Raw genomic sequence first — 27326 nt, 5'->3', positions numbered from 1 at the left:
CCTCCTTCACGTCTCACTGAAGTCCTGACTGGACGGCCAAGCCCATTTCACAGTCAGTCGTAATGCTGGGGGTGGGTGGGTGGGAAGACTCTGCCCCAGCCAGGGTGCAGCTGGCCTCTCTTCCCATTTCTCTTGAATCTTGGGCCAAGGGTTCTCGCCCTCCCTTTTGTGATGGGGAAACAGAGGTCCTTCCACAGAAAGGAAACATGCTCTCCAGGTCAACTGGCCATTGCCATGGAGTGAGGGGAGGACCCAGCTCAGGCTCCTTATCATGGAAGCTCTAGAAATGTCAGGAAAGATGGAGACTCAGGGGAGCATGGGAGGGTGGAAAGCTCTGAAGGGAGCTTGCTCTTCCAGTGCAGTCCCTGGGGAGCCCTGGGCAGGCCTAACTGATGTTGCCCCTTCACTTAAGGAGGAGACCTGACCCCTCTGTAGCAGTGTTTCCTAAAGCCCACAGGGTGGCTTGCTGGGGGCCGGGAGGGCTGGGTAGCCATGGACAGCTTCTGGAGCAGCTGGAAGCAGAGGACTGGGGCAGCATGCCTACGGCAAGGTGAAGCCTTCAGGAGCAGATGGCCAGCAACCCGCTTCAGAGAAGAATCAGAGGAACCAAGTGTCCCCCAAGCCCAGGGTCACTGCAGTCTCTGGGGGGAGCTGAGGGCTTCCTCCACCTTCTGGGGTCAGGCTCATTGGTCCTGCCAACAAAGGCTGTTTTATGGTCTCAGGTGGAAGGTTGGACCATTTGGCTGAACTCTTCAGGGACTGCCCTTCCTCCTCCAGGGAGCCTTCCCTGACTGCTCCTCTCAGTGACCCTTACCCCATTTCTGGGCAGCTGCACCCCACACCCACCTGGGCTGGTTCTCCTGGGTCACTGGCTCAGCTCTCCCCTACCAACTGGAGAATCTTCCCAGGGCAGGGCATGGGTCTGCTCCTTCTCTATGACACCTCCCGCCCCTGCCCTGGGCTGGGCACTGGCCTGAGCAGTTCTGCTACCAGTGAGGAGCCCCTGTGCCTGCTGTCCAGGGGGGTGGGGGTAGTGGAAAGCCTGGAGGGTGGTCTTGGGGCGGACTTCCTCTTCTGAGACACTGGAGGTTTTCTTTCCTTTTTTTGCTTCCCTGTTCAGAGATTTCCTCTTCACAGACTGAGGTCAGGGCTCCATAAACAGGAGTGATAAGGCCTTGGGCTTTCAAACTGAACTTTGCAGCTACCATTTTATGACTCTGGTAACGTACTGCCCCCCGCCCCCGCCAAGTCTGGCTGGAGCAGGATTGCCTGGTGTCCATTCCTTATGGGAGCAAGTGCTGGCTGGTGGGGAGGAGGGAGAAATAGAGAGGGAAATGGGGGCCCCTCATTCCAGCCTGCCCTCATCCACTCCTGGGTGAGTCCCTTCTCCCACTGTGGGCCCAGCCCTGCACTGGGCTGTAGGGGACATGGGAGGGTGAGAGACCTTAGCCCTTGATCCCATGGGATGGTCAAAAGAGCCCAGGGTGAGTAGGATTGAAGGGTGGGGTCAGAGGGAGAAGGGCTGAGTGGGCTGGAGCAATCAGGGAAGGCTGTCTGGAGGAGCAGCTCAAGTTGGGAACTAACCAAACAAAATGTGGAAAGACAGGGGAAGGTAGGCATGGGAAGAGCCAGGCTTTGGACTCTCTCAGGAGGTGGGGGGCAGATGTTGCATGAGAAGGGACCCCACTGAAATCACTCTGCCTCTAGGCTGAGAAGCCTCCAGGGATGGGAGAACGGGGTGCCAGTGGTGGTCCCAAGATCCCTGGCTCATCCAGGGAGAATTTGAGTGGTTGGAGCCCAAGGGTGGAAGAGCCTGAGGGTTGCTGGTGAGGCCTGGAGGCTTTGTGACACTGAGAGGCTGTAAGTGGTGCCAGAGCTACGGCCTCAGGGCCAGAACTTGGTGGGGCTTTGAGTGCTCAGGAGGTGGGTCTCACCAAGGCCATTAGTGGGAGGAGAGGAATTATGCCAATTGTCTTAAGGTCTGCTCCCAGGACAAGCAATGAGCATCCCATCCCGGAGTGTGCAAGACATTAGCTAGATGGAACAGAGATTCCTGCCCTGGTGGAGGTGATGGTAAGGGAGGTAATCATGGGATAGAAGAAACTATATGACCAATATACTCCATCCACCCACCAGCCAACCTGGAGCTGGTGCCAGACCTGGAACCCACAGGTTTTAGGCCCTGCCCAAGCAGCAACTGCAGATTCCTCAAGTCCTGGGGTAAGGGTAGAAAGAAATCAACCTCAGCCAAGGTCTGATGGGTGGGGGACAGGTGTGGCTCTGTTATCTTTGGGCCTCACTTTGCCCATCTGTAAAATGGGCTTGGGTAGTCTTCAGGTCTTCCCTGATCTTACAGAGAGATGACTCATGCATCTCCTGCCTCAACCAGAATCTGCCCTGCAGCCCAGGTAAGCCACACCCCCAGGCACACACATGGGCACACCCACACATGGGGCACGAGGGCACACATGCACCAGGGGCACACACACACCCATATGGAGATGAAGCAGAAGTGGGAGGAAGAGGGTGACCACGGCTTGTTGGTTGTTTGCTCCCTGGTCAGCTTTCCCCATGCACATGTCTGGCCCTCCCTGAGAAACACCACCCCAAATCCTTACTGCCCACCACCTTCCACCTTGAGCTCCAAACCTTTCAGCTCTGCTCAGTGGGAGGGCACAGAAGGGTCTGCCTGCCAGCCACCTGATCCCAAAAGCCCCTTCCCAGGTCCCGGGGTCCTCGGTGTTTGGTCTGCTGGTGAATGTCACTCCTACAAGTAGCTTAACGCCCCATAGACACCTCCGGTGGGGCACAGCACACAACGACGACCCTCACAGCCTGCCTCCAACCTCCTGTCTAGCAGACCTTCCATTTCAGTGGACCACAGTCCCTGACCCTGCATCCACTGACCTCCCCAACCCACAGGTACTACACGGAAGGCAAGTTTGGAGTCCGCTCTTTTCCGCCTCCCCTCCACCGGTGTCCCAGATCCCGGCGCTGAGCGGGCTCCAAACAGCGCTGGAAGGGACTAGGCTCGACGGAGACCCCACCCCGCCCTCGGGTCTAGATCCGGTCTGAGGCGCAGGGGAGGCGAGACATGGTGCTCCGCGCTCCTTATCCCCTCCACACAGACTTGAGCACACGGCTGGGCTCCCGTCACCCTCGCTCCACCCCCAGCTGCCGGGACTCTGGGCGGCCCGGCGGACACTCACCGCTGGGCCGAGGGCGCAGGCTAGGGCGCCGACCAGCATGCAGAGCCAGCGGGCGGGCGGAGGTCTAGGAGGGCGCATGGTCCGCCCCGGGTCCGCGACGGGCGGCCCGGCGCCGGTAAAGGGCGGGCGGACGGGCGGCGCACCGCGCAGCGGACGTTGGGGAGACTGACAGAGTGGCGCTGCCGCGGTGCCCCTGCGTTAAGAGGCTCCGCTCGGAGCGGGGGCGGGCCCCGGGGGCTCGTCTGACGGGCGGCGGGTGCAGCCAATGGCTCGGCAGAGTCGAGGCGGCCGCGCAGGTGTGGGGCGGGGCTGGGGGAAGCCCCGGCGAGTGGGGTGTCCCAGAGCTCCCTCCGCCAGTCCCACACGTCAGTCCTCAGAGGCGAGGTGTGGGCAGGCCTTCGTCCCTTCGGACCGCATCCCCGGGAGACCCCCCAACGCGTCCCATTCTTCCCTGCTTGGCTCACGACGTTTCCAAGCGCCAGGGTACGATCTCCCACTCCCACACGCCCCCTTAGCCCCACCCCAGGGCGCTCTGCTCGTCCAACTTCAGAGCCACCTCCTCTAGGAGGTCTCCCCGCCAGCCTCCCCATTTTCCACTTCTGCGCCTCGGAGGGCTGGTGCAGGCGGGCCGGATTAGGAGACAGCACAAATCACTTCTGATCCTCTAGGCTGAGGGCGCGACCTGCCTAGGGGTCCTGGGCTGCAAGTGCCCCAGATAGGTGGGGCTCACTGTTTGATCCATTTTCAGTCACCCCAACTCATCCCTCGCGCCGGAGAGGCCAGGCTAAGGGAAGCTAGGGCGCGAGTGAGTCCCGACGCTGGGTTCCTTGGTACCTCCCCTGAGCCCCGGCGACCCGGCAGGGCGCGCTCGGCACCGGCTGGGCTCCCGGACCATTCACGACCAGGCGGGGGCGGGAGGTCGTGCTTCAGGAAGGATGGCGAGTCCGCTCCTGCGCGCGTCTGGGCCGGGGCACCTCGGGAAGGAGGCAGAACCGAAGTTCCAGCGCCCCCACGCGGGGAGGGAAGGTCTGTTGCCAGCGCGCGGGCCCGGTCTGCGCGCATCCGACCTAAAACAACCAGAGCCCTCCTCCTCCAGCCGTCCCTATTTTACTTACTGGGAAACTGAGATACAGAGAAAGGCCCGGAGCCGGCCTCTGATGCCTCACTTCCAAGGTTCGGCGGGGGACATCGGGCCAGCCCTCCTTCACCGTGCATCCTCAGAGCTCGGTTTATTCTTCCTTAGAATAAGGGGCAGGTTCACTGGCTCCGTGCCCTGGAAGGGCGCCTTCTTGTGGACCAAATGCCGGTGGCTGCCTTGCCCTCTTTCCTCGGGTTCGAGACTGGTGCAGTCGAGGCTGGAGGTGGCGGTAGTGGCAGTGGGGTAGGCTGGCTGATGGGTGACTGTGATAGGGGGATGAGGGCAGGCGATGTTCAGTGGAGAGGCGGAGAGGGCTGCGCGTCCCTGGGCGCCTGCGGAATGTGCGGCTGCTTGAAGGAGGTCTTACTCCAGGCTCTGGCTGATCAGCAAGTGAGTCAGAGTTCCCTGCAGGCGCACCCTGCTTTCCCTCCCTGCAGCGCAGGGTACTCGGGCCGCTGACCTTCTAAGGGTAGGATGGAGTTATGGAGAGACAAGGGAAAGCCAGGAAGGGATGAGCGCCGAGCCCCTCCTCGATTTCGGCTTATTTGGGGTGCTAGCATTTGCTTCCTATTCTCCCTCCCTCCCTCCCTCCCTCCTTCCCTCCCTTGCACAATCATTAAGAGTTTGCTGTGTGCCAGGCTCTGCGCTTTGCACTGGGGCACAGAGATAGATAAGACAGTGGCACCTGTTGCCTGAGGAGGACCTGGGGAGCTATTGTACTCCCTCCAAATTTCTACCTCCTTCCAGATATAATCAGTAAGCCTGGACATAAGCCCTTCCCCAGACAGGAGAACTGTGGAGATGCCCTTGCCCTGGCCATTCTGGGGTTTGAACTCACTTTCTCAGGGGAGGAAGTGTTTGAAGAATCACAAGCCATCTCCTCATCCATTCTCACTTCTGGAGACCAGGTTAGGCTCAGGAGTCAGAGGTCCTTGCCTCCCCCTGCGACCCTGCCACTACTCCCTCTCAGGCCTCAGTGCTCTAGCAGGGCAGTGGAATTTTGTCCTCATTCTGGAAAGTCACCTCTGCTTGGCACAGTGACCCAGGAATCCTAGACATGAATGGCAAATCCATGAGCTTTGGATCTCATAAACCTTTGCCCACTCTACACGCACACACACACACACAAAGACACACACACACACACACACACATCCCATCTGATCAGCTGCAGAATGCTGATGAAATCCCACCATTAAAGCATGTCCTTTGGCCTGTTAAAGTTCTGCTCTCTCTGAGGACAATTACCTTGGTTACTTGAGAGTGCATTTGAGGGAGGTGAGGATTGGGGAATAGGAGAGAGCCAGACCCCACTTTGCCAAGTGACCCTTGGCCAGGCCCAGAAGGGGGCAGATGGAGGAGGGGTGGGAATCTTAAGGCTCTCAGCTGGGGGTGGCTGCCTCTCCCCTTGTTCTGGAGGGTGTCCACACGACACCCCCTCCTTAGCTCAAGGACTACACGTGGGCAGGCTGGAAGCAGCGAGAGTGACTGGCAGGGCCCCTGGATGCCCTTGCATCCAGGGTGACTGAGGAATAATAGTTTCCATGCAGATTCTTTGCAATGAAGATTACTTCTTTGTTCTTTCAGAATTGTTCTCCTGGGAGACCCACCCTTCCTTACCTATCAAAAGTCACAAAACAACTTCAGAAGTGAAAGAAGCAGGAAAAAGAAAATAGCAAAAACAAACCAATACCTGAACAATTCAACCAAGAGTATGTTTGACCTTGTTTTGATGAATTGTTACCGCATATCCCGTTCTATGTCCTGAGGCATTGTGGAGATCACCTGGGGGCCTACACCTGGGGAGTCCTTGGAATCCGATGAGAAAACCATCCTTTCACCTGTCTGATGATCTGGGAAAGCTTCTGGGGTGGGAGTGGGATATCAGAAACAGGAGGTGTGTGTGTGTTGGGGGTGCACAGAGACAGACTATTTAAGGGGGTGGGAAACAGTGACTTGGATCTCCTTTCTCCATCCCCCCGCAAAGCCCGAGTCCCTCTGGAGTTGGCCTTTGCCTCATCAGTCCAGTTTTGGGGAGGAGGCCACAGCCACCTCTTGCTCTCTGCTCCCCCGTGTCCTCTTGAATGGATTCCTCCAAGGGTATTCTGTTCTGAAGTCTCTCCTCCTGGATGCCTGGAACCAGTCACCAGTCTCTGGCCCAAGCTCCACCTCCCTTCTGGATGCGGGAAACAGAGGGGTGCAGAAGGTGGGGGGAAAGAGAGAGAGACAAAGTCACTTGCCTTCCCCCGTGATGACAGGCGCGGCAGGAAAGAATCAGCAGTTACTCATTTGGAGCCTGCCTGGCTTCCTGGCTGCCTGCCTCATTCTTGCTGTGGGTGCCACCTTGCCTCCCCCAGTCCTTCTCCCACCTCTCTGAGTCGTGCACTCACTGCTTCAAGGCTTCCAGCTGAGGAACTCAATGATGGTGAGGTCTGCAGTGGAGTGGGAAGGGCAGCTGGGGACCACGGTGTGGTCTTGGTCTCCTTGGCAGGGACTTGGCCTGGGGAGTCACTGCTCAGGACACCCCTTCCGGAGCCATCCACATTTCTGTGTGGATGCAAGCAAGCTTTGCCCTTTCTGGGCTTCTGAGTTGAAGACACCTTAGGTCTTTATTCATCGAGTGGGGCTGGCAGCTCCAAGGATATGAGGTGCTCATCATCTCCCCAGGTCTCTCCTTCTTTGGGGCCGGTTTTTCCTGTGAGAAGATGTTTCTTAACTCCAAGCCATGGTTTGGTGGAGGGCAGGAGAGGCCTATTGCTTAAAGAAGCAGTATTCCCTTCATCCTTTCTGTAACTGCTTGCAGTGAATAGCATTCCTTCATCCCTCTTGTATCACCACCTCCACGGACCTGGCCCTCTGATAAGCACTGGGGATGTTGCAGTGACTTAGACATTGGCTGCCCCTCTAGGACAGCCTAGCACTGCTTGAGCAGGGCACTGTAGGGATCTTCTGGTGATGCTGCAGCTGCACTAGCTAAAAACCAAGAGTTCATGGGAGTGCACGTGATGGAGGGAGAATTGTTCAGACTTGACAGATGGGGAATTGAAGCCCAGGGACGGTTTTGGAAATGGCTAGCATCACCCCTTGGTCCTGGAGGCTGGGCTTAGAGCTCGGGAGGGACGGGGCGGAGGGGAGGTGATGGTGCCAACTCTAGGTGCATCAGTTCAGGCCCTCCACTGATCAGATTCTAAGACGGAGTTAGTATTATTGGAAGTTTATTGGATGGCAGGGGGACTCTGTGAAAGATAAAGGAGGAAAAGGCAGCACCTAGCAGGGAGAAACTCAGACTGCGACCCAGCTCTGACAGAGCCTCTGCTAGCCTGACCCAGAGCTGCAGAACAAAGGTGACATGTGGACGCCTTAGTAACCCTACTCTGCACAGTCAATGTCTGGGGGCTATCTGGGAAGAGCAGGACCCTCACCTCAAATGCCGTGGTGAATCCTGAAAGCGCTACTCAGAGAGGCTGTCAGCTCACTGCATTCCCCACAGCTGAATGGCACGTTCTTTCTTGACAGGAGATCCAAGTGAGGCATGTCTGCAGCTACCACAGAGGGGAAACTGAGGCGTGGAAAATGAAGGCCGGGGGAGAGATCCTGCTCCAGAGGAAGAGGAGCCTAAGGTCCTACCCTTGGGGAATGCCTATTCTGGGCACAGACAGGGATGACTCAAGAGGTAACTCCTTTCCTCAGAATCTCAGGGCTCATTATGATCCAGGGGGTCAGCGGTCTGTCATCATGCGGCTTGGCATCGTGGTACAGCAAGTCTGGGAGACTCCAGAGGGGAGGACTCCCCCCCCCATTTACTCTTTCTCTCTCTTTTTTTTCTTTTTTTTTTTTTTTTTGCGGTACATGGGCCTCCCACTGTTGTGGCCTCTCCCGTTGCGGAGCACAGGCTCCGGACGCGCAGGCCCAGCGGCCATGGCTCACGGGCCCAGCCGCTCTGCGGCATGTGGGATCTTCCCGGACCGGGGCATGAACCCCTGTCCCCTGCATCGGCAGGCGGACTCTCAACCACTGCGCCGCCAGGGAAGCCCCCGCATTTACTCTCTAACAGCAGCCACAGTTTCTTGGTCAAATGCCTACTGCCATATCTGTGTGCGCATGTGCGTGTGTGTGTCCATGTACGTGAGTGTGTGTGCTGTGTATGGGTGTGTGTGCTGTGTATGGGTGTGAATCAGGACAGATGCATCTGCTCCCAGCCGGGTCTGAGAGCAGGGCGTGGCCAGCGTGTATTGGGAGGAGGCTGAGTTAGGGGCAAGGCTCTGGGTGATTAGTGGCAGAGAGGGAATGAGTCGCAGAGAGGGTGCCCAGGACCCCAGCACCAGGCTGTGTCTCAGAGCTCATTCCTAAGGCAATGGACTCTGTGGGCCTTGTAGCACCCCGACCCCAGGGGGAGCTCAGCCTAAGTCCACAGAAGATCTCAGTTCCCACGCTCACCTCTCCACTCCCAGCCCCGGGTTCCTGTGAATTGTTGTGTAGCTGGCCTTGGACAGAGATTCTGGAAAAGGAAAATAATGTCAACAGGGCAAAACAGACCTGGGGATTAAGTAACATAATTGATGCCATCAGAGACTAGTGTGTGTGTTAAAAATTTAAGGCTATTGACAGAAAAAAGATGGAAGTCTCAATGGAACTCGCAAACAACTAGAAGAAGGAAAAATAACACAAAGAAAACTCCATCAATGTGGGGGATTAGAAACAAGAATACATGACACATAGAAGCATAAAATCAGATATCAGGAATAATCACAAACATTAATCATCACAGTAAATGTGAAAGGAGGAGAATTTAAGATGGGAAATTTAAGAGGAATAGTTCGTACTATTAGAACATTCAATCTATCAAAAAGATGAAATAATTATGAACATCTAACCGTCTAATGCTATAGCCTCAAGATACATGAAAAAAGGATGAATTGTCAAATCTACAGTCAGAGTGGAAGACCTGGACACCCTTCCCTCAGGAATTCCATTCAGCTGTCAAAAAAAAAAAAAAAATCAACTAAAGCCACATTTCCCAGCAGGGATAGATATCTCAAAATATGGTATTGAGCAAGCAAAGCAGGTTACAGAATGAGGTGTACAATACAGTGTTCCTTATATAGAACTTAAAATCTGCAAACAATACTATGTAACTTTTATAGATACAAAAATATATAGAAAAAGTCTAAAAAATGTCCAGGAAGGATAAACGTCTAAGTCCTGTTTTCTCGTTGTAAGGCGAGGGAGGGGAAGGGGATAAGGGAACTGTATTAGTTTTCTGTTGCTGTGTTACAAATTACCACAAACTTAGCATCTTAAAGCAACACCCATTTATTACCTCATATTTTCTGTAGGTCAGAAGTCCAGATATGGTCTAGCTAGGTCCTCTGTGGAAATCAAGGTGCTGGCCCCCTACTCTCCAACCTCAGCAGGCAAGTTGAGTAATATTATTGTTTTTTAACTTGTTAAGAAAAGCTTCAAATTATACAAAGTGGATAAAATAGCATAATGAACTCCCACGTATCCCCCATCACTTTGTTTTCTCTGTGTCCCCACCCCAGCCGTGATCATTTTAAATCAAATCACCGATCTATCATTTTATATTTAATATATCTCAGTAGGTACCTTTACAGGATAAGCACTCAAAAAAAAAAGACCCACAATACTATTATCACACAATACCATTTTTATGCTAACCACACCTCCCCACCTGTCAAAATTCCTTAACAGCGTTAAATAGTGTTATTATTTAATTTTCTTTCTTTGCCTTATAAATACTTTTATTTTCTATCAGTTGTTTGCTTAAATAAGGCTCACATATTATAATTCAATATAGAGGCTCCCTCATCTCTCTGTCTCTCCTTTCCTCACAAGTTCTCCTTGGAAGAAATTGGACTGGTCCTGTTCACTGGCTTCCCAGAGTCGGAGTTTTGGTGATTGCGTTCTGTGGTGTTATTTAACTATTTCTCTAAGACTGATTATTTTAAAACACATCTTAAAACATAAATGAGGTGATTTGCTCCTTAGTTCAAAGTGCTTACAAATCCTGAGTGAGACCCCCATCACCTCCCCTTTACCTCTCCTCTGCTTCTCCCACTCTGGTCTCCAGCCACCCTGGCCTCCCTGCTAGTCCAAGAACTCATTCCTAGCCCACTCTTTTTTTTTTTTTTTTTTTTGCGGTACATGGGCCCCTCACTGTTGTGGCCTCTCCCGTTGGGGAGAACAGACTCTGGATGCGCAGGCTCAGCGGCCATGGCTCACAGGCCCAGCCACTCCGTGGCATGTGGGATCTTCCTGGACCGGGGCACGAACCCGTGTCCCCTGCATCGGCAGGCGGACTCTCAACCACTGCGCCACCAGGGAAGCCCTGGCCCACTCTTTTTTTAAAAATTGAAATGTAGTTGATTTACAATGTTGTGTTAGTTTCTGGTGTACAGCAAAGTGATTCAGTTATACATATACATATATTCTTTTCCGTATAGGCTATTACAAGATATTGAATGTAGTTCCCTGTACTATACAGTAGGTTCCTGTAGTTTATCTATTTTATGTATAGTAGTGTGTATATGTTAATCCCAAACTCTTAACTCATCCTCCCCTTTAGTAACTGTAAGTTTGTTTTCTGATTCCTAGCCCACTCTTGCTCTTGGGTCTTAGGTCCCTCTGCTTGGAATGCTCTTCCTCCAGCTATCGTCATAGCTCCTCACCTTTCTCTTTAAGGCTGACTCCCCTACTTCATACTGTAAACTGCTTCCTCCCCTCCGAATCCTGGACTGGGCCCCCTCACCCTGTCTACATGTTTTCCCCATTGCGCTTATCACCTCCTAAGCTACAATGTCCTTTAGTTATTTGTGAATATACTCTATTACACATATTGTCTGTTTCTCTCTGCTAGAATAGAAGTTCCACGAGGGCAGGGATTTCCAGGTGTTTTGTCCCCAATGTATCTCAAGTCCCCAGAATGGTGCCTGGCACATGGCCCTCTATTGGTGTTTACTGAATGAACAAATAAGTGAATGAGTCTTCCTAAAACCCATAGCTGATGCCGCCCTCCCTTTGTCCCAGGATTCTAATGCTGCCCTCTAACAGGCTCTGAGGGAAGCTCTCCCTGGCCCCTCCTTAGTCTGGCCTTGGATATTCTTCCCCACTCCTGCCCAAGCCTTGGGCTCTGCCTTGTAGAACGCCAAGCTCTTTCATGCCTCCCTGGCATTGCCTGTGCTGTTCCTTCTGTCAGGAATGCCTTCCTCCACACGTCTCTCAGGGGAGACTTTGTCATGCTTCAGGGCTTGAGTCCATGTCAGTCACCCCCTCTGGGAAGACCTGGGATGATAGGCCCAGAGTGGTGATGATTGGATAGCAAGAGAGATGGAGCTCCTCCAGCAAGCCTATCCTGCTTAGACCTATCTTTGACTCTAGGCCAAATCTGACCCTTGATCACAGGTTGATCCCTAATGACCTAAGGCCTCCACCCAGAGTTACACATGACCTTAGACTGATCCCTGCCTCTAACCTGACCCCTGACCCTTTTCATGGGTCTCAATTAAAACTAACCTTTGATCCTGATCATGGGCCTCAATCCAGAGTGGCCCATGACCCCAGGATCATACCTAACTTCTGAAGATGGGCATCAGCCTAGCCTGGCTTCTGACCCCAATCCACCTTGCCTGTCACAGGGAGTGAGAATGTGTGGCTGGCTCCTGTCAGGCAGTGCCTGAGTCTCCAAGTCCACAGTCCCTAGAGAGAGGCCAAGGCCTCAAGGCTGGGAGTCTCCAGGACACCTGGAGAAAGTTCTCACATCTGCCTGTCCTCTTCCCATCCCTCCCCCTGTCCCCCAATCCAGTGGGTGCTGTCCCAGACTGAGGGGAGACACCTCCCTACCTCAGGGAGCCCCACTATGAGGAAACACAGCCCTGCTCGCAAAGAACCACAGTCTGAGGGGGAGATACAGACCTTGCTCAGGCAGCCCCACTCTGAGGCAATACAGCCCTGTCCTTGAGCATCCACAGTGAGGAAGAGATACAGCCCTTCCTCAGGGAACAGGAATTTGAGGCGAGACATAACCCTGTCTTCAAGGAGCTGCAGTTAGAGGATAGATAGAGCCCTGCCTTCAGGGACCCCCAGTCTGAGGGGAGACACAGACCTGCCTCAGGGAGCCCCAAGTCTCAGGGAAGACGCAGACCTGCCTCAGGGAGCTCACTCTGAGGAAACCCAGACCTGCCCTTGAGAAGCAACAGTAAGGGGGAGATACAGCGCTCCCTCAGGGAAATCGACTTTGAGGGGAGACCCAGCCCTGTCCTCAAGGACCTCCAGTCAGAGGGGAGACACAGCCCTAAATCAGGGAGCATGACTCTGGAAAAACACAGCCCTTCCCTTGAAGAGCCCCAGTCTAAAGGGGGAGACACAGCGCTGCCTCACGGAGCCCGATATTGAGATCAGAAGCAGCCCTGCCTCAGGGGGCCCCTCTGAGGGGAGACACAGCCCTGCCCTCAGGTCTCTTGACTTTGTGGCCAGGCACCAGGGGATGGGACTAACTGACCAGAGCAGCCCACACTTCTTTTTGCTCAGATCTGGGTAAAAATAGCCTCAGCTGCACATGCCTCTCTCTTACTTCCCCTTTATCCTGACCCTGCCCAGGCCCAAGTCACTTGTCAGCTCCTCCTGCCCTTGGCCTCTTCTTGCCTGGGATGGGACAGGGCCCAGAAAGATGGGGCCAGGAGCTCAGACAAGTTAAACAGTTCTGCTGCAGCCCAAGTGAATCCTGACACCCGTTGCTGCTTCTGGGTAGCCACCCTGGATTGGCTGTTGGCTCTCTTGCCTCAAGCTATGAGATAATTTGCTCCAGATATGAGATAATTCATCCGCCCTTGAGGTGTGTAGACATCTCTGTCCTCTGCCTTGAAAGGGGTGACGAGGCAAGGAGGAAGCTCAGCCCCTGCCCTTGGAGCCCTCAGAGTGGTTGAGGAGACCAGAATCTTCTGCAGGGATGAGTTAGGGTGTGAGTGGAGGCCGCAGGCTGGGCTTAGGCTCTCTGAGTGATGCAGCCCAGAGGAGGGGCTCAGTGGGAATAGTGCTCTGAAGGGGACGGAGCATCAGGGAGGGGAGGTCTGGAACTGGTGATGGAGGTGGGATTGTGTGTGTGTGTGTGTGTGTGTGTGTGTGTAACCTACAGCTGGGGAGAAAGAAGGGAGTAGAGGGTAGAGGCCTTGCAGGCTAGAGCCAAGGCCACATTTGAGGACAACTGGGCACCACCAGAGGACAAGGAGAAGGGGTCTTGCCCCAGGAAAGTACACAACTGTGCATTAAAGAAATGTCCCATCCCTGGTCTCAGAGAAGCATCAACTCATGGGGAAGCTTGGGCCTGAGGATCCCTTAATATGCGACAAGAGTAGGGTTGGGGTCATGGCCTCCCCTCCATGTGGAGGGGCTGGCTGTGTTTCCTCATGGCCAGGGTGCTCTAGCCTGGCACATGCTGGCCACTCAGCTATTGGAAACTCTTCCTTAGTCCTCCTGATGTCACGGTGAAAAATATATCCATGTAGAACACGTGCTCTTCTGGTAGCACCCTCTTGATTAATGGGGTGGAGACTACTGCTCCCCTACTCTTGGCCCACATGGTTCAATGGTTGAATGGGGGTCAGCCTTACTCTGGCTCCAGTAGCGGGTACATGCCTTAGGCCTGACCAGTGAGAGCCTTGCTGATGGTCACATGCCTCAAGCTGAGCCAGTGAGCACCAGCCCTGGAACTTTTGCCAGAACTCTGGGAAAAATGTGTGTTTCTCTGCTAGTAAGCCAGGAAAATATAAGACTGCTGCTGTTGTGGCCATATTGACCTGCCTGAGATTTGAGCCAAGACACAGGAAATCAGACCCAAGAGATGATAAGAGACATATCTGCTGACATTATTTGAGTCCCTGGATCCAGATGCACCTAAGGCAGACGTTTTTTTCCTTGAAACCTTTTTTTTTTTTTTTAAATTGGGGTATAGTTGTTTTACAATGTTGTGTTATTTTCTACTGTACAGCGAAGTGGAGTTCCCTGTGCTATACAGCAGGTACCTAAAGCCGATTTGCCTGTGGACTTTTGAGTTTCTGAGATACAGCTCCCTTCTTTGCCTAAGCCAGTGTCTGCTGGCCTTCTGTCACATGAAACAGAAAGAGTTCTAATACTGCACCCCTTCTCCCCACCAGAGCCCAAGCTGTTCAGGGAGACCACCTTCGGATCATGCTAAGTACCTCCATCGTGAATATACAGAGGCCCAAATCTGACCTCTTTAGGTGAGGCCTATGCTTTAAGTCCTTTGGAATGCATCTTATCCATCAAAATTTACCTGTCCCATGTCCCATCCCCTTGACTTTTCTCCTGCCCAAGAGCTGGCTAATCTGATTAAACAACTAACCACACATGTAGACCTTGGCAAGCATTTGTCTCAAGAGCCTTTTTTTTACTTTTTTTTTTATTAGTTTCTGCTTTATAACAAAGTGAATCAGTCATACATATACATCTGTTTTCCCATCCCTTCCCTCTTGCGTCTCCCTCCCTCCCACCCTCCCCATCCCACTCCTCCAGGTGGTCACAAAGCATCGAGCTGATCTCCCTGTGCTATGCGGCTGCTTCCCACTATCTATCTACCTTACGTTTGGTAGTGTATATATGTCCATGCCTCTCTTTCGCTTTGTCACAGCTTACCCTTCCCCCTCCCCATATCCTCAAGACCATTCTCAAGTAGGTCTGTGTCTTTATTCCTGTTTTACCCCTAGGTTCTTCATGACATTTGTTTTTCTTAAATTCCATATATATGTGTTAGCATACGGTATTTGTCTTTCTCTTTCTGACTTACTTCACTCTGTATGACAGACTCTAGGTCTATCCACCTCATTAAAAATAGCTCAGTTTCGTTTCTTTTTATGGCTGAGTAATATTCCATTGTATATATGTGCCACATCTTCTTTAGCCATTCATCCGATGATGGACACTTAGATTGTTTCCATCTCCGGGCTATTGTGAATAGAGCTGCAATGAACATTTTGGTACATGACTCTTTTTGAATTACGGTTTTCTCAGGGTATATGCCTAGTAGTGGGATTGCTGGGTCATATGGTAGTTCTATTTTTAGTTTTTTAAGGAACCTCCATACTGTTCTCCATAGTGGCTGTACCAATTCACATTCCCACCAACAGTGCAAGAGTGTTCCCTTTTCTCCACACCCTCTCCAGCATTTATTGTTTCTAGATTTCTTGATGATGGCCATTCTGACTGGTGTGAGATGATATCTCATTGTAGTTTTGATTTGCATTTCTCTAATGATTAATGATGTTGAGCATTCTTTCATGTGTTTGTTGGCAGTCTGTATATCTTCTTTGGAGAAATGCCTATTTAAGTCTTCTGCCCATTTTTGGATTGGGTTGTTTGTTTTTTTACTATTGAGCTGCATGAGCTGCTTATAAATTTTGGAGATTAATCCTTTGTCAGTTGCTTCATTTGCAAATATTTTCTCCCATTCTGAGGGTTGTCTTTTGGTCTTGTTTATGGTTTCCTTTGCTGTGCAAAAGCTTTGAAGTCTCATTAGGTCCCATTTGTTAATCTTTGTTTTTATTTCCATTTCTCTAGGAGGTGGGTCCAAAAGGATCTTGCTGTGATTTATGTCATAGAGTGTTCTGCCTATGTTTTCCTCTAAGAGTTTGATAGTTTCTGGCCTTACATTTAGGTCTTTAATCCATTTTGAGCTTATTTTTGTGTATGGTGTTAGGGAATGATCTAATCTCATACTTTTACATGTCCCTGTCCAGTTTTCCCAGCACCACTTATTGAAGAGGCTGTCCTTTCTCCACTGTACATTCCTGCCTCCTTTATCAAAGATAAGTTGACCATATGTGCGTGGGTTTATCTCTGGGCTTTCTATCCTGTTCCATTGATCTATCTTTCTGTTTTTGTGCCAGTACCATACTGTCTTGATTACTGTAGCTTTGTAATATAGTCTGAAGTCAGGGAGCCTGATTCCTCCAGCTCCGTTTTTCATTCTCAAGATTGCTTTGGCTATTCGGGGTCTTCTGTTTTTCCAAACAAATTTTGAAATTTTTTGTTCTAGTTATGTGGAAAATGCCAGTGGTAGTTTGATAGGGATTGCATTGAATCTGTAGATTGCTTTGGGTAGTAGAGTCATTTTCACAATATTGATTCTTCCAATCCAGGAGCATGGTATATCTCTCCATCTATTTGTATCCTCTTTAATTTCTTTCATCAGTGTCTTATAATTTTCTGCATACAGGTCTTTTGTCTCCTTAGGTAGGTTTATTCCTAGATATTTTATTCTTTTTGTTGCAATGGTAAATGGGAGTGTTTTCTTGATTTCACTTTCAGATTTTTCATCATTAGTGTACAGGAATGCCAGGGATTTCTGTGCATTAATTTTGTATCCTGCTACTTTACCGAATTCATTGATTAGCTCTAGTAGTTTTCTGGTAGCATCTTTAGGATTCTCTATGTATAGTATCATGTCATCTGCAAACAGTGACAGCTTTACTTCTTCTTTTCCAATTTGGATTCCTTTTATTTCCTTTTCTTCTCTGATTGCTGTGGCTAAAACTTCCAAAACTATGTTGAATAAGAGTGGTGAGAGTGGGCAGCCTTGTCTTGTTCCTGATCTTAGTGGAAATGGTTTCAGTTTTTCACCATTGAGGACAATGTTGGCTGTGGGTTTGTCATATATGGCCTTTATTATGTTGAGGAAAGTTCCCTCTATGCCTACTTTCTGCAGGGTTTTTATCATAAATGGGTGTTGAATTTTGTCGAAAGCTTTCTCTGCATCTATTGAGATGATCATATGGTTTTTCTTCTTCAGTTTGTTAATATGGTGTATCACATTGATTGGTTTGCGTATATTGAAGAATCCTTGCATTCCTGGAATAAACCCCACTTGATCATGGTGTATGATCCTTTTCATGTGCTTTTGGATTCTGTTTGCTAGTATTTTGTTGAGGATTTTTGCATCTGTGTTCATCAGTGATATTGGCCTGTAGTTTTCTTTCTTTGTGACATCCTTGCCTGGTTTTGGTATCAAGGTGATGGTGGCCTCGTAGAATGAGTTTGGGAGTGCTCCTCCCTCTGCTATATTTTGGAAGAGTTTGAGAAGGATAGGTGTTAGCTCTTCTCTAAATGCTTGATAGAATTCGCCTGTGAAGCCATCTGGTCCTGGGCTTTTGTTTGTTGGAAGATTTTTAATCACAGTTTCAATTTCAGTGCTTGTGATTGGTCTATTCATATTTTCTATTTCTTCCTGAGTCCGTCTTGGCAGGTTGTGCATTTCTAAGAATTTGTCCATTTCTTCCAGATTGTCCATTTTATTGGCATAGAGTTGCTTGTAGTAATCTCTCATGATCTTTTGTATTTCTGCAGTGTCAGTTGTTACTTCTCCTTTTTCATTTCTAATTCTATTGATTTGTGTCTTCTCCCTTTTTTTCTTGATGAGTCTGGCTAATGGTTTATCAATTTTGTTTATCTTCTCAAAGAACCAGCTTTTAGTTTTATTGATGTTTGCTATCATTTCCTTCATTTCTTTTTCATTTATTTCTGATCTGATCTTTATGATTTCTTTCCTTCTGCTAGCTTTGGAGGTTTTTTGTTCTTCTTTCTCTAATTGCTTTAGGTGCAGGGTCAGGTTGTTTGCTCGAGATGTTTCCTGTTTCTTAAGGTGGGATTGTATTGCTATAAACTTCCCCCTTAGAACTGCTTTTGCTGCGTCCCATAGGTTTTGGGTCGTCGTGTCTCCATTGTCATTTGTTTCTAGGTATTTTTTAATTTCCTCTTTGATTTCTTCAGTGATCACTTCGTTATTGAGGAGTGTATTGTTTAGCCTCCATGTGTTTGTATTTTTTACAGCTCTTTTCCTGTAATTGATGTCTAGTCTCATAGCATTGTGGTCGGAAAAGATACTTGATACAATTTCAACTTTCTTAAATTTACCAAGGCTTGATTTGTGACCCAAGATATGATCTATCCTGGAGAATGTTCCATGAGCACTTGAGAAAAATGTGTATTCTGTTGTTTTTGGATGGAATGTCCTATAAATATCAATTAAGTCCATCTTGTTTAATGTATCATTTAAAGCTTGTGTTTCCTTATTTATTTTCATTTTGCATGATCTGTCCATTGGTGAAAGTGGGGTGTTAAAGTCCCCTACTATGAGTGTGTTACTGTCGATTTCCCCTTTTATGGCTGTTAGTATTTGCCTTATGTATTGAGGTGCTCCTATGTTGGGTGCATAAATATTTACAATTGTTATATCTTCTTCTTGGATCGATCCCTTTATCATTATGTAGTGTCCTTCTTTGCCTCTTCTAATAGTCTTTATTTTAAAGTCTATTTTGTCTGATATAAGAATTGCTACTCCAGCTTTCTTTTGATTTCCATTTGCATGGAATCTTTTTCCATCCCCTTACTTTCAATCTGTATGTGTCTCTAGGTCTGAAGTGGGTCTGTTGTAGACAGCATATATATGGGTCTTGTTTTTGTATCCATTCAGCCAATCTGTGTCTTTTGGTGGGAGCATTTAGTCCATTTACATTTAAGGTAATTATTGATATGTGTGTTCCTATTCCCATTTCCTTAATTGTTTTGGGTTCGTTATTGTAGGTTTTTTCCTTGTGTTGTGTTTCTTGCCTAGAGAAGTTCCTTTAGCATTTGTTGTAAAGCTGGTTTGGTGGTGCTGAACTCTCTCAGCTTTTGCTTGTCTGTAAAGGTTTTAATTGCTCCATCAAATCTGAATGAGATCCTTGCTGGGTAGAGTAATCTTGGTTGCAGGTTTCTCTCCTTCATCACTTTAATTATGTCCTGCCACTCCCTTCTGGCTTGTAGAGTTTCTGCTGAGAGATCAGCTGTTAACCTGATGGGGATTCCCTTGTGTGTTATTTGTTGTTTTTGCCTTGCTGCTTTTAATATGATTTCTTTGTGTTTAATTTTTGACAGTTTGATTAATATGTGTCTTGGCGTATTTCTCCTTGGATTTATTGTGTATGGGACTCTCTGTGCCTCCTGGACTTGATTAACTATTTCCTTTCCTATATTAGGGAAGTTTTCAACTATAATCTCTTCAAATATTTTCTCAGTCCCTTTCTTTTTCTCTTCTTCTTCTGGAACCCCTATAATTCGAACGTTGGTGCGTTTAATGTTGTCCCAGAGGTCTCTGAGACTGTCCTCTGTTCTTTTCATTCTTTTCTCTTTATTTTGCTCTGCATCAGTTATTTCCACTATTTTATCTTCCACCTCACTTATCCGTTCTTCTGCCTCAGTTATTCTGCTATTGATCCCATCTAGAGTATTTTTCATTTCATTTATTGTGTTTTTAATCGATGCTTGATTCATCTTTAGTTCTTCTAGGTCCTTGTTAACTGTTTCTTGCATTTTGTCTATTCTATTTCCAAGGTTTTGGATCTTGGAAATAGAATCTTGGATCATCTTTACTATCATTATTCTGAATTCTTTTTCAGGTAGACTGCCTATTTCCTCTTCATTTGTTAGGTCTGGTGGGTTTTTATCTTGCTCCTTCTCCTGCTGTGTGTTTTTCTGTCTTCTCATTTTGCTTATCTTACTGTGTTTGGGGTCTGCTTTTTGCAGGCTGCAGGTTCGTAGTTCCCGTTGTTTTTGGTGTCTGTCCCCAGTGGCTAAGGTTGGTTCAGTGGGTTGTGTAGGCTTCCTGGTGGAGGGGACTAGTGCCTGTGTTCTGGTGGATGAGGGTGGATCTTGTCTTTCTGGTGGACAGGTCCACGTCTGGTGGTGTATTTTGGGGTGTCTGTGGACTTTTTATGATTTTAGGCAGCCTCTCTGCTAATGGGTGGTGTTGTGTTCCTGTCTTGCTAGTTGTTTGGCATAGGGTGTCCAGCACTGTAGCTTGCTGGTCGTTGAGTGAAGCTGGGTGCTGGTGTTGAGATGGAGATCTCTGGAAGATTTTCGCCGTTTGATATTATGTGGAGCTGGGCGGTCTCTTGTGGACCAGTGTCCTGAAGTTGGCTCTCCCACCTCAGAGGCACAGCACTGACTCCTGGCTCCTCAATTTGGGATGATTCGTTGTCTATTCATGTATTCCACAGATGCAGGGTACATCAAGTTGATTGTGGAGCTTTAATCCGCTGCTTCTGAGGCTGCTGGGAGAGATTTCCCTTTCTCTTCTTTGTTCTCACAGCTCCCGGGTCTCAGCTTTGGATTTGGCCCCACCTCTCCGTGTAGGTCGCCGGAGGGCGTCTGTTCTTCGCTCAGACAGGACAGGGTTAAAGGAGTAGCCGCTTCGGGGACTTTGGCTCACTCAGGCCTGGGGGCAGGGAGGGGCACGGAGTGTGGGTGGAGCCTGCAGCGGCAGAGGCCGGCGTGACGTTGCACCAGCCCGAGGCGCGCTGTGCGTTCTCCCAGGGAAGTCGTCCCTGGATCCCGGGACCCCGGCAGTGACGGGCTGCACAGGCTCCCCGGAAGGGGGGCGTGGACAGTGACCTGCGCTCGCACACAGGCCTCGCGGTGGCGGCGGCGGCAGCCCCAGCGTCCCACGCCCGTCTCTGGGGTCCGCGCTTTCAACCGCGGCTCGCGCCCGTCTCTGGAGCTCCTCCAAGCAGCGCTCTTAATCCCCTCTCCTCGCGCACCAGGAAACAAAGAGGGAAGAAAAAGTCTCTTGCCTCTTCGGCAGGTCCAAACTTTTTCCCGGACTCCCTCCCGGCTAGCTGTGGCGCATTAGCCCCTTCAGGCTGTGTTCACGCCGCCAACCGCAGTCCTCTCCCTGCGCTCCGACTGAAGCCCGAGCCTCAGCTCCCAGTGCCGCCCGCCCCGGCGGGCGAGCAGACAAGCCTCTCGGGCTGGTGAGTGCCGGTCGGCACCGATCCTCTGTGCGGGAATCTCTCCGCTTTGCCCTACCCAGGTACGTGGGGAGTTTCTTGCCTTTTGGGAGGTCTGAGGTCTTCTGCCAGCGTACAGTAGGTGTTTTGTAGGAGTTGTTCCACGTGTAGCTCTATTTCTGGTGTATCTGTGGGGAGGAAGGTGATCTCCACGTCTTACTCTTCCGCCATCTTCCCCGGAAGTCTCAAGAGCCTTTTCAAGAAGGAGAGATTCTAATCTCGAGAATCTTGAGCCCTCTGTGGGCAAGGTTTCCAGAGAGGCTTTGGGGACCACCTGTCTCATTTCACTGGTCAAGCTGCCCCTTGGGAGTCCTCGGTTCTGAGGACTTACACTTCACCTCTGGTTGCCTTCGGTGGGGAGTCCCAGCCACGGGCCATGTGGCAGCATCACCACCAGGTGGCAGTGGCGCCAAGTTCCTGAGGCCTCAGGACATGGCTCGCCCAGTTTACTTGAGGTAAATATAAAGAGGAAGGTGTAAGGAATGGAGCCCTGGCTTTGGAGCCATCCAGATAAAATGGGAATTACTGCTCTGCTACTTAGCGACTCCAGGCCTTGGACAAGGGGCTAGAATTGTGCCTCAGTTTCCTCCCTCAGACTCAAAACTAATTGTGTCACTGCAACAGCTTTTAAACTAAGCCCCACTCTCCCAGCATCGTAACTTCTTGAGGGCCTTTATGTTTCAGGCCTGCTCTAAGATCTTTACATATATTATCTCATTTACTCCTCAGAAAGATTGTGAAGCACGTGCTATTATCATCCTTATTTTCCAGATGTGGAAACTGAGGCACAGAGAGGGTCAGGAGCTTGTCCAATGTCACCCAGCAGAGCTGGCATTTGAACACAGGCAGACTGGCTTCAGAGCCTCTCTTACCTAACCATCATGCTATTCCACGTCTAACACCAATGTGTGTTACATTCTACTCCCACATTACTGTCATTGGCCACAGCCTGTGGCAGAGACTGAGTGTTGGGAAGATAGTAAAATCAGAAGAAATTCAAAGAGAGATGCTTCATGATCAGGTCACCCCAAATCCTTGCCAGTTTTCCAGAGTTCATGACCTGGGGACCTAAGACTCTGTTGGGAGAGTCTTCTACAAGACACTGATGTCTTTTGTACCTGGAGGAAACAGCTTCCAACACCCCTCCAAATTCCTTCCACTCCAGATCAGAGGGTCTCTGTGTCCCGGCTTAGAGTATGTGGGGATTTGTGAGGGAGGCATTGCTGGTTCTCTTCTGGGGCCATTACTCCCTTTTGTGCCCATCCTCAGTGTCTAAAGCTCATCTCTTTTTTTTTTTTTTTTTTTTTTTTTTTTTGTGGTACGCGGGCCTCTCATTGTTGTGGCCTCTCCCGTTGCGGAGCACAGGCTCCGGACGCGCAGGGTCAGCGGCCATGGCTCACGGGCCCAGCCGCTCCGCGGCACGTGGGATCCTCTCGGACCGGGGCACAAACCCGTGTCCCCTGCATCGGCAGGCAGACTCCCAACCACTGCGCCACCAGGGAAGCCCTAAAGCTCATCTCTTAATCCTCCTTCCTGTGTCCTGGTGTATTCCTGCATTGCCGGCAGGCCAGGGCTGACAGGAGGGATGGCTGGAGACCCCGAGCATCTTTCAGGCTGGGCTGGCCCTCTCCACAGTCCTGGGAGTGTCGTTGCCCGGGCTGCCCTCAGTCACAGACCTGCAACAGTGGCCTCCTGCTCTGGAATTCCTTAGGCCAAGCCTGTGGAGGTTGAGAGTGCGGGTTCCGGAACTAAACAGCCGGCCTCACACCTCAGTTCTGCCACCTGCCAGCAAGGTGACCCTGGGATACTCACCTAACTTCTTTGTCTATATTGCTTCATCAGGAAAATGGAGATAAAAAACACCTACCTTACGGGGTAGTTGCAAGGGTAGAGGGGCTGACAAAGGAAAGAATAACGCATTTAGAAAGTATTAAGCATAAAAGTGCACCAACTGGCACAGGGCTTGATCCGTGGGCGGTTTTTGCACAGAGGCACACGTATGGTGTGTGTGTGTGTGAAAATCTGACCTGAGTCCCACCATCAATCTGCTCTGGTGCTCTGAAGAAAGGGCTCCTTGCAGGTGGCAGCTGTGTTCTCCTCATCTGATTTCTGAAACCTTACCCCAAGGCTGGCTCTGGGGTTCCCTGGGATGCAGACCAAACATTTTCCTTCCCCTGCTGCTGGCCACGGGGTGGCGATGCACCCCAGGCTGCTGTGTCCTGCGGCCCTTCCTTGCCTGTGTCTCCCTCTTCAAGCTCAGAGTGAGGGGGCCTTTTAGATTCTCCCAGTAGTAGGGCTGCCAGATTTAGCAAGTAATAATATGGGTCACCCAGTTAAATTTGAATTTCAGGTAAACAATGAGTGACTTTTTAGTCTGTCCCTAGTATTGTGTTTTATCTGCAACCTTAGGCGTGGACCCCATGCCTGTCTGAGGTCCCTGTCCTACCCCCCTGGTCCCTAGGTCCCTAGGAAACCCCCCGCAGTTTCCATATAGCAGGTGGTGGAGGAGCAATGCCATTTCCAGGGAAAGCCCCAGTGTCCACCTCCCTTGCTGCCCACATGACTCCCCAGAGGCTGTCCCTTCCTTGATCTTGGGACCCTCCTCTCCTCTGGGGCAGGGAAAACTGGCTCTGAGCTATCACAAGTCTTCAAAGTTTCTAGATGATCTGTAAATTTCATGCCAAGTCCTTCAGTTTCTTACAACTCAGAATGACTTTTGACGTTTAAAAGCCAAGCCAAGGTTTTGACTTTCTTGTTCTCTCATCTTGCCCCTGTGGGAGGTCTTAGCTATCGGGCTGAGAAAGAACAAGGACACACGAGGAAATGCAGCTAATATTTCCACGTGTTCCCCAGCAACACACAGAGGGTCTCAGTGAAATCTCCCCACAGTCTCAGCACTATTCCCATCCCAACCCTGTTCTTTGTTTCCATGGCCACTGGGGTGCTGGTTGTTCCAGGTGTCAGGCTATTAAAGGACAGGTGTACCTGGTCCATTCATATCCTCCTCCCTTGTCATCTGTCAGAAAATACAGCAGTCAACTCTCGGAGCTGCTTCCCAGAGGGGACTGTCATTGTGTCTGTTCTATCAGTCCAATGCATCGCATCAGAGAATCGTAGCCCATCTCTCTGCCATGAGCTCGGGAGGGAGAGAAGACAGAGGAGCCTGCAGAGACTTCTGAAAACTGAGAAGTGCTTTATCACAGCCAAGGACACCCTCCAGTAGATGTTGCCTCAACATCCCCTTGTCATTCAAGCATCGCTGCCGAGTGAGCTGGGAACCCGCACCGCCAGGCTCAGGAGACTGAGGGGACCTGGGCACGACGTCCCCACATGGCACAGTGAGCTTGCAAGACAAAGGGAAATGGGAATTTAATTCTGGAAAGAGTTCTTCCTCAGCCATCAGGCTAAAAATGCACTCATTTGTGTAAGACATAGGTCTCAGTCACTGAAGAAAGTGAATGTGTGATGAAGGGAGGCGTCCTACACTTGGCAGACTTGCTGAGAATTCACACTTCCTGAGTCAAAGCCACTGACATTTCAGAAGAGCCAAATTTAATCAAGGCGTTTTGAAAGATCCAGACTGAATCAGAGAGACATGAAGCCCTATTATCAGCATGAATCTCGATGACTACTTGGAACTGTGTTTGCTGGGAAGTATAGCTTTCTCTGAAAGTGATGGGAAAATCGATTTTGTAAGAGGGCCTGTTTTTTTTGGGGGGGGTGTATAATTGTTTTACAATGTTGTGTTAGTTTCTACTGTACAGCAAAGTGGAGTTTCCTGTGCTATAGAGCAGGTTCTTATTAGTTATCTATTTTATACATATTAGTGTATATATGTCAATCCCAATCTCCCAATTCATCCCACCACCACCCCCGCTGCTTTCCCCCCTTGGTGTCCATACGTTTGTTCTCTACATCTGTGTCTCTATTTCCAGAGGGCCTGTTTTAAGTCAGGTCATTAGCATCAAATATGGAAAGAATAGTTATGCCTGAGAAGCCAAGTTTGCCCCAAGAGGCAGCTTGGAGTGTCTTGGGGATACCATGGGCAGAAGTTTTGCAAACTTGAGGATTGTAGCCTTGAAGATTATGGGTTCAAGGGAAACCTCATTTAAAGGCTGAAATGCAAAACCTGAAAATAAGCTGCTCTGAGAAGGCCTGGAGGCCTTCGTCTGTCCCTGTCTAATATTTGCCACGTCTGTCTGTGTAGTATTTCTCCCCTTCTAGAATGTAAGCTCCACAAGACCAGGAGTTTTTTAAATATAATTTTTAGAATCAGAAAAAGAATGTATAACTGAATCACTTTACTGTACACCTGAAACTAACACAACATTGTAAACCAACTATATGCCAATAAAAATTTAAAATAATAATTAAAATAAAATATAACATAATTTTTTTAAGTTTGCAGTTATTACAAAATACTGGCTGTATTCCCTGTGTTGTATAATGCATCCTTGTAGCTGATCATACACCCAAATGTTTGTACCTCCCTCTCCTTCACCCCTGTATTGTCCCTCCCCTCTTCTCTCTCCGCACTGGTAAACACTAGTTTGTTCTCTATAACAGTGAGTCTGCCTCTTTTTTGTATATGCACTAGCTTGTTGTACTTTTTTTTTCTTTAATATTTATTTATTTGGTTGCATTGGGTCTTAGTCACGGCACACAGGATCTTCATTGTGGCATGTGAACTCTTAGCTGTGGCATGTGGGATCTAGTTCTCTGACCAGGGATCGAACCCGGGCCCTCTGCATTGGGAGCACTGAGTCTTAGCCACTGGACCACGAGGGAAGTCTCATGTTGTATGTTTTAGATTTTACATATAAGTGATATCATACAGTATTTGTCTTTCTCTGTCTGACTTATTTCACTTAGTATAATGCCCTCCAAGTCCACCCATGTTGTTGCAAATGGCAAAATTTCATTCTTTTTGTTTGGCTGAATAGTATTCCATTGTAGGATTTTTTTTTCCTGATTTGTTCATTGCCATATCCCCAGTGCTGTGAACATTGTCAGGCACAGGGTAGCCCTTGGTATGTACTCACTCAATGAATGAATGAATGAATGAGTGAATGAATGAATGAAAAGACCTCTGAGGCCAAGCACGTCTTGTCCTTTAATACTATTATTAATATTACTATTAGCATGCACTTATTATGTGCTCTATCCTGTATTCTTACAGCATATTTAGCAGCTCATACACCTGATCTTATTCAGTCTTACTCAGTCTTCACAATAAGCCTTTATAGTAGGTATTTAAGTTCCTACTTTACAGGTAAGGAAACAGAGGCTTCGAGAGATTTCCACATGGTCAGTAAGTGATGGAGCTAGTATCAGCACAGGCCTGTTTGGCTCAAAGATTGAGGTACCCCACTGCTCTCTCTCTTTCTTTATCTCTCTTTCTCTTTTTAAAATAACAGCTTTATCGAGATATAATTCAATAAAACTCAACAGGGCCCACATCTGGTCCACAGGACACACACACACACACCCTTGATTTCCCAGGCAGGAGTACTACTCTAGGCCATGTTGCTCCCCAGCTCAGAGAACCCAAAAGCCTTCTGGATATTCCCACTGAAGCCCTCTCTCTAGACCAAAAGCAATGGAGGTAGCATTCCATCTAAACTCTTGAAGTCCCAGCACAGCTTTCTCCAAAGAATTCCTCCTCAAATCATATCTCTTTCCATACTTTCATCTTGCTTGACATCCTTGATCCAGCTGAGGGTTCCCACTTACTTGGTAAGTTTGTGTATGGGAAGGCTGTGTCTCAGATTGACTTGGCTATCTTGTGGTTAACATAGTGAAGCATCTTCTGAAACTGAGGCCAGAGGAGCCCCGTTTTAACATCCTTCTAAAGAGGCACCAAGATCATACAACTACTCAGGGTTTCCTTTCCTTTTGTCCCCCTGCCTGGATATTGGGAGCTTCATGGTTCATAGAGCCGAGTTCCATTAGAGTAGAGTAGAATCAGAAGTAGCAAGATGCTGTTTTCCATGAATTTATAGAGAGATGTTACTTTCAGGTCCTGTTAACATTTATGTCTTCCCAAAGCTACCTGGAGAGGGTCCAGAGACGCTCAGATGATGATTACCTCCACCTGACTTCCTTCTTCCTCTTCTTTCAACTTAT

The 27326-nt window shown here is 49.4% G+C and overlaps 1 protein-coding gene across 1 annotated transcript in view; it reads right to left on the bottom strand.

The window, feature by feature from the left end:
• Positions 1–3287, bottom strand: part of VIPR1 (vasoactive intestinal peptide receptor 1) — a gene marked incomplete at both ends in the record, with an annotated part of 29852 nt that extends 26565 nt beyond the window's left edge. The window contains one exon of the mRNA XM_079712609.1: positions 3210–3287. Within this exon, the coding sequence (XP_079568735.1) occupies positions 3210–3287 (78 nt within the window). The remainder of the gene's footprint in view (positions 1–3209) is intronic.
• Between the last annotated feature and the right edge of the window lie 24039 nt (positions 3288–27326).

Source organism: Hyperoodon ampullatus (genome assembly GCF_949752795.1).
Source record: "Hyperoodon ampullatus genome assembly, chromosome: 10".
NCBI classification, from domain to species: domain Eukaryota; kingdom Metazoa; phylum Chordata; class Mammalia; order Artiodactyla; family Ziphiidae; genus Hyperoodon; species Hyperoodon ampullatus.
The sequence above is the reverse complement of the archived record's forward strand: the minus strand, read 5'-3'. Positions and strand labels throughout refer to the sequence as shown.